Below are 7,873 nucleotides of genomic sequence, written 5' to 3'. Positions count from 1 at the left end.
TTGTTGCTCGGACATTTTCTCTAGTCAGCTGAGGACGTGCTGTGTTCTCTCTGCAGTTTTTTTTTTTTTTTTTTTTTTTGATGCAGAGGAGAGAGGCGGGCCGGGCTGGGCCGGGCCGGGCCGGACTAGGCTCGGCTCATATGGCTTCATGTGATCCTGCAGGGAGGCGTTTAGAGGGGAAAAAGGAGTTTTTCACCATCCGGGCTGCAGCATTTGAGAGCTGACGGTCTCTCTCTTCTCCTCGGAGCTACATTTTTCCTTTTTTTCTGCTTCTTTTTTCCCCCTCCTTCCTCTGTTCGGATATTTGCAGCAGTTGTGCGGCTCAGTCCGGACAGCGACGCGCTGCAGCTGCCACCATGGGAGACGCTCAGTCTGCGCAACGGGACGCAAAGAGGGATGCGGAGCAGAGCGGAGCAGGAGAGGATGCTGAGGCTGAGCACAGCCCCGAGGACAAGGTAGCAGCCACAGATCACACTCCTGCCTTCATGCACCAGTGATGGCTCGTTACACTGACAGACATCTGCTGGTTTCTGAGAGCAGCCGGTGGATGTTGGGAGATGTAAGATGCTGAGCTCGGGTCTCTGTTGTTGTCATGCAGGTGCTGCCAAAACATCCATTAAAGCAGGACTGAACTAAAAGTCCTTGTCCTTCTGATGGATGACAGAGCCACGCTGTGACACTGGCTTTAATCAAACTGAAAACATCCACACAGACTTGCTTTTGTCAGCTTTCTCATGACAGGAGGCAGTTTTTACTGTTACTAGGTGCAAAATGAAGCTTTTTAAAACAGTTTCTAACTAATGTTTTTAAAACAATTTTCTGTGATTTAACAGATTTTCCCTGTTTTGTTGAAGGACAGATAATAATAACTAGTAAAATCAATGCAAGTAAAGCACTCATTTAAATATTAACCCTTAAAAAAACAGACCAAAACTGTAAATAATCCATATTTTTGCAAATAGTATTTAGTTCTTTTACAATGTTTGGCTGTAAAACTGCACTTTTTTCTTTTTCTTTTCTTTTTCTTTTTTTTTTTTTTACTGTATTAAAAGAAGCAAAAGGATAGGACTATTTAAGCTATATTTGAAAGAAAAAAAATATGTATTTAAGGACTGAAAAATCCCTTTTTATTGTCATTACTAAGTTACTAAGTTTCACCATTCTGTTAAATTACAGATAATACACAGAAAAATTACAGAAAAAACAAGTATTAATTTGAATGTTAACTCAAGCAGGCCAAAACTGTAAATAATATTCAAATGGGAAATCTGTAATTTTACATTTTGTAATTTGCTCTTTAACAACATTTGGCTGTAAGATTGCTCTACTTTTTTATTGTATTAAAAAAAAAAGTAATTATTTATAAATTTGTGCTGTTATTTGAAAGAAAAATTATACATATCTGTCTAAATCATAGGAAAAAAGTATTAGTTTACATTATAACTGTGAAACAAACAGACCAAAACTTGAAGTAATGTCTATTTTGTTGTTACAGTGTTAAACTCAGCAAAGGAATGTAACTGTTGTACAGATATTTACAATAATTTGAAAGGATAATCATGTATACTAAGAATTAAACAATGGTAAGTCATGTTTTAGCATTATTTTTACAGTTCCCTGTTTTGTTAAATTACAGACAATATCTACTAAAATGTCATGATTTACGTGGTGACTGCAAAAAGAAAAAAAACAACAACAAAAACAGGATTAAACCGTCAATAATGTCTACATAAAACCTATATTAGTAGTTGTGCTTTGAAAATGTGTAATTATCAAAATTACTGTTTTACTGGATTTAAATTGGCCAAAAATCAGATTACATTCCAAATATTTGCTGTTATTTTTACCTTTTGGACACTTTTTGAATGTCCACTGTGTTTTTTCTGACACTCTTGCTGACAATTTTTTTTTGTTTTTCATAGATTTATTTTTTTTTTTTTTACAGTGTAGTAAACCAATGTCTTCCTAGCAACACAAAACTGTTGTGGAACATTTCTCCCATTTATCAAAACTTGACAAAACAGCTGCATCAAACACTGGCTGCTGGCTTTTTGCTGTAACAGTGTGAGGCTAGTTTTACTCTTGTGAAGATTCTGATTTCATCGTTCCATTTCTGTTGCCATAGTTTGCATTTACTGGAGATGAAAAAGGAAACTGAGCGGGGGAACAATAATAATAATAATAATGACCTTTCATTCTTGGAGGAACCCAAGTAAAGCCCAGGGGAGGGATGGAATTTCCCCTCCGCTGCACTCAGCAGAAGCTACATTGATTATTTGTGTACGACATCATCACCAGGTCAGACTGAGCAGGAAGTCAATTAGACGGCATTGTCCTGCCAGAGCCAGAAGAACTGTTAATGCCTTTTACTCCGGATGTAGTGTGTTGATTTTGTGATATATGTGACTTTGGGTGATGTAAGAAATAATTCACTTGCAAGTTTTTAAAAAAGCAAAAGTATTCCTCCCATCCCTGTGATATTTTCACCCTCTTAGTTCACTTGTATTGAACAACACTCTCTTTTGAATAAACCTTACAGTATCGCTCTCTTCGGCTCCAGATCGCTAAAAACAAAGAGATGCCTGTTCACAACCTGTAACGCAGGTCAGATGTGTGCATGTAAAACCGTGAAAACATGTTCACCGGAGGATTCGTTTAGCCTGTAATCACATTAAGGAGTTTGATCTTTTCACATGCATCCATGCCTGAATTCAGAGTGCTTGTTTCTTTACTAAGTCCGGCTCCTGGTTTGCATTTAATTTAGCATAATTAAGCTATACTATTATGCATTTAAAAATAGAAATTCTAGCTTTAAATACCACTTCATGCGTGTAATGAAGTGCCAAGTCATGCTAAATGTGTTGTTTACGGGTGAAAAACGGCCCTAACTGCTATTTCTGTTCTTCTTTATTCAGTGAATTACTGCACCCTAGTTGAAAGACATTAGTTTCTTGTTCCTTAACACCTTCTCAGACTTTCCCGATTAATCCGCCTCACGGATTTGAGACTGGAACAATTAGATTTGGTAGCTGTAAGGCTGCCATCAGCCCAAAGCAACAGTAACTGGACTGTATTACTTGTTTACAAATTAGGGCTTTGGAGCTCCAGATAATCACAGATGGAAATTCTTTCTTTCTCCTCATAGAAATTAATTGTTCTCTTGCTATGAGACAATGGTCCCTGTTTTGCATTTCTTTTCTGTTAATTGCAGCAAATTCTTGTATGATTCCTTTCTGTCATTTGGGAATGGTTACAACTGGCTGCTAAAACACTGATTTCTATTATTTGAGCTCAGTTTTGTGTTCTGTTTCAGCCTCTCGAAAATAAAGAGCCGATCTCTGAGATCAATGGAAAAGCAGCCGGCTCATTAGCAGGATTTAATGTTCACAGTGAGGATGCTGCAGAAGGTGGGTATTCAGAATCTGTATATTACTGCTTATTGTGTTGGAATAATTTCAACAGAAGCATGACTAGTTGGATTTCAGCTGAGAGAGCCTGAGCTGTCTGTTTCAGTTCTTGCAATCGAAGTGTTTTAATAATTAATTTCTCTTCTGGTTTAGGTATACCTTCTCCAGACAAAGATGTTTCAGATGTTGAAATTAACGCAAAGAAACTAGCTGATGAAGACGAAGAAGTACCCGTAAAAATGATCGAAATGGAGGCGAAGCAGAATGAGATCAACGAAAGTTTCAGGAGATTTTTCAGCAACATCGGTTTGAAGCTGACAGTAAAGAAAGGGTCTGCTGAAAAAGATGAAATACAAGTGCCTGGGGAAGAACCAAACAAACAAGAAGACATCAAAGATACTGCAAAGGAAACCAAAAGTGAGAACGGCAAGCAGAATAAGGATCTAAATGCAGCTCAGGAGGGTTACGACAACGATTCTACAACGGGTCCGACAATGACTGAAGGCACATCGGAGGATTTTCTAGCAAATGCAGAGGAGAAAACAACAGAAACCAAAAAGGAAGCTGATTCTAATAAAGCAGACGCAGCATCAACTTCATATGCAAGTGAAGGTGGACACCAGGAAGCAGCAACTGAAGAGGTGGTCGCATCTCCATTCAAACGTTTTTTTAAAACTGGAATATTTTCTGGTATACGGAGGAAAAGAAAAGAACCAGCTGAGAAAGAACTGGTAGATATGGGCAAAAAGGAGGGTATGGAGACGATGGAACAAACTGTACAAGACCAACAACAGGATAAGGAGGAGGTTGAAGTTTGGAAAGAACTTCAGGAAATCAAACCTAAAGATGAGGCCATGTCTGCAGCATCAGCTCAGACAACAGATGAAGCAAAATCACCTTCCACGGATCCATCAGCCATTATTGTGACTGAGTCTGAAATTCTGAGCTCTCAAGAAAAAGTTCAAGCCAGTCCCATGAAAAGGCTCCTGTCAGGGTCTAGTTTGAAGAGGCGCTCCAAAAAGCAGAGAGGCAGAAAGTTAAGTGATGGAAAGCTGTCTGACTCTGGAGAACACAGTTCTGATAATTTCATGTCGTCTACAGAGTCGGCTGACAATCCGAGAGAGGACAGTTCTCCACAATCCTCCACAGAGGCGACAGGAGAGGAGGACGGTCCGTGGGCCTCCTTCAAAAAACTTATGACTCCGAAAAAACGTGCGAAGGGGTCCTCCTCAGGCCCCGAAGAGGCACAAGGACATGAAGCAAAACCAAGTGAGGGAGAACAAGCATCAGATCAAAGCGCAGAAGAAGGAAGAAAGAGAAAAGATTCATCAGTGTCATGGGAAGCCGTTTTGTGCGGATCTGGAAGGAGAAGAAGCCGGAAAACATCAGACTCTGAGGATGAAGCGCCTCAAAATGATGATGCCGACAACAAACAAGACAGTGGAACTAAACAGGGTACAGAAACACCTCTCGAAAGTTCTAATGAGGTCCACGAGGATCTAGCATCACCCCTTAAACAAGCAGGAAGTCCTCCGGAGGGCGATGGAGGGTCAACATGGAAATCATTTAAAAAACTTGTCACCCCCAAAAGGAAAGCCAAGGACGAGAATGAAAGCAGAGACAACATACACTCTGATAGTGAAATTACTCAGGATGATTCCTCCTTTTCAATAAAGAAACTCCTACCAGGACGAAAAAAGAGAAAGTCCGATGAGAGGCAAGACCAAGTATCTTCAGACGAGGCTGAGAAGGAAGCAGCTTCAGGTGATGAAGACTCTGAAACACCAGCTGTGGTTCCGTTGTCAGAGTTTGAAACAGCTGAGACAGGAGTTCAAATACAAACACAGGCAGACATAGAAAGTTACGCACCAAAGGAATTAGAGGATAAACTGCAGCAGGACCTCCCTCATGACAAGGCTGAGCCAGTCATTCCTTGTGATAATCAGCAAATTGAAGCAGAGAAAGTCCCGAAAAAGGAGGAAGCATTAAAGAGTGAAGGTTCTACAGCCCCTGGGACAGACGAAGAAGCAGACGAGGACTCGATCAGTAAACATCAACAACTCAGTGACATTACGGAGGAGGGTGCCATTACAGATACTATGGCCACTCCAGCGTCAACCAACGAAGAGGCAGCGAGAGATGACACCATAGCAGAGGACCTGATTGAGATCACATCTGAGGCCATAACTGCTCCAGAACCTGTAGATGTTACCCTGGCAGATGAGACTGAGATGATCTCTGCAGTTTCTCAGTTATCAGAGTCTTCAAAAACCTCTGGAAACACAACACCAGTCCCAACAGAACACGATGACAAGGATACAGAGTTGTTACTGCAGAATGTCGCTGAAAACATCTCAAAGAGTCCAGAGGCAGCCCCAGTGTGTTCAGAACAACCAAGTTCTGAAAGAATAGTTGGTTCAGACGCACCCATAGAACTTGCAGCAACAGCCCAAACAGAGAGTGTATCTGACGCCAACGACGCTATGTCAACGGATATTGTATCTGAGGTTCCTACCGAGGAGTTTAACACTGCTGAGATAACTGTAGATGACGCCTATAAGGAGGATGTCTCACAATTACAAGACACCATTAGTGAATTAGAGGCTACTGATGATAGTCAACATCTTATGGAATGTGTCTCTGAGGTAAATGAAGCAGTGTCTGCAGAGGCACTACCTAAAGATGAAGAAGTTGTCCCAGATTCTATTGCTGGGGCAGACGAAGCTGAAATCTCAAAAACTGCCTCCCAAGATGCAGAATCAGCTGCTTTAGTAGCAGATGGAACTAAGGACGGAGTTATGGAGCAGGAAAACCAAATTCTGGCAGAAAAGGAAGATCAGGTCCTAGAAAATGTCCCTGAGCAAGTTTCAGTTGAGGATCAACCACCTGTAGTGGCAGACGAGCAGGAAGCTCTAACAACTGACACATTAGTTTCAGAGAAGGATAGTGTTCACTCACCTAAAAAGGACGTCCCATTCTCAGAGGACATTTTATCAGAAGAAAAAGTTTCTGATGAACCCAAAGAGATAGCAGAACATCTCACTGAAGTAACTGATGAGCCAGAAAACAAAGAACCACAAACTGAGGCCCCTAAAATTGACCAACATGTTACAGAAGTTGTACAAGAAGCAGTAGTGGATGCAGAAGAGGGTAGTGTTCAGTCACTTGAAAAAGAAGTAACATCAGAAGAAGTTCCACCAGAAGAAATAGTTAAGGATAAAGCAAACGACGAAACAGTACCTCCAGCTAAAGTTAGTGCTGAGCAAGTGGACGCCTCTAAAACTGAACCTATTCAAGAACCAGAGGCATTACAAGGTGTACAAGCCACCACATTAGACTCAGAAGCAGGCAGCCCCGAAACACTTCTGCCAGAAGAAACGGTGAGAGATGAACCTCAAGAGGATATGGTACCTTTTCCTGAAGTTGAAGTTAAGCTATTTGATTCGTCCAAAACAAAGCATATTCAAGAACCAGAAGTGTTAGAAGCCGCTACATTAGATTCAGAAGCAGGCAGCCGTGACACAATTCAACCAGCAGAAACAGTGAGCGATGAACCCAAAGAGGAAACAGTACCTTCTCCTGAGGTTGAAGTTAAGCTAGTGGATGCTTCCAAAAACGAGCATATTCAAGAAGTGTTGCAAGCCGCTACATTAGATTCAGAAGCAGGCAGCCGCGACACAATTCAACCAGCAGAAACAGTGAGAGACGAACCCAAAGAGAAAACAGTACCTTCTCCTGAAGTTGAAGTTAAGCTAGTGGATGCTTCCAAAACCGAGCATATTCAAGAACCAGAAGTGTTGCAAGCCGCTACATTAGATTCGGAAGTAAGCAGCTCTGAATCAAATGCTAAAGAAGTAATATCAGAGGATATTCCATCAGAAGGAACACTGAGAGCTGAACCCAAAGTGGAACCAGTGCCTCTTGCTGAAGATAATGTTGAGCCAGTAGATACTCCGAAAACCGAACATATTCAAGAAACAGAAGCATCACAAACTGTACAAGCTGCTGCACTAGAACCAGAGGCAGACAGCCCTCAAGCATTTGAAAAAGAGGTAATACCAAAGGAAGTTCAACCAGAAGAAGCAGCTAGAGATGAACCCAAAGAGGAACCAGTACCTCTTGTGGAAGGTAATGTTGAGTCTTTGGATGCTTCCAAAGACAAACATATTCAAGAGCCAGAAACATTACAGGCTGCCCCATTAAATTCAGAGGCAGACAGCTCTCAATTAACTCAAACAGAAGTAATATCAGGTGATGTTCCACCAGTAAAAACAGTTAGCGAGGAAGCCCAAGAGAAACCAGTGCCTCTTGCAGAAGGTAATGTTGAGTCAATTGATGCTTTCGAAATCAAACATATTCAAGAGCCAGAAACATTACAGGCTGCCACATTAAATTCAGAAGAAGGCAGCCCTGAATTACCTCAAAAAGAAGTAACATCAGAGGACGTTCCACCAGATGATATAGTT

General features: G+C 41.2%; 1 protein-coding gene across 1 annotated transcript; it reads left to right on the top strand.

The window, feature by feature from the left end:
• Positions 1-214: 214 nt before the first annotated feature.
• On the top strand, positions 215-7,867 carry akap12a (A kinase (PRKA) anchor protein 12a; the record flags this gene model as incomplete). Its single annotated transcript, XM_008287472.1, has 3 exons — positions 215-455; positions 3,314-3,407; positions 3,561-7,867. Coding segments are annotated over exons 1-3 (4,500 nt in total), but the record flags the coding sequence as incomplete, so codon positions are not given.
• Positions 7,868-7,873: the final 6 nt, after the last annotated feature.

Source organism: Stegastes partitus, unplaced genomic scaffold (assembly GCF_000690725.1).
Source record: "Stegastes partitus isolate 25-593 unplaced genomic scaffold, Stegastes_partitus-1.0.2 Scaffold502, whole genome shotgun sequence".
NCBI lineage: Eukaryota > Metazoa > Chordata > Actinopteri > Pomacentridae > Stegastes > Stegastes partitus.
This window is presented reverse-complemented; position numbering and strand designations above follow the sequence as displayed.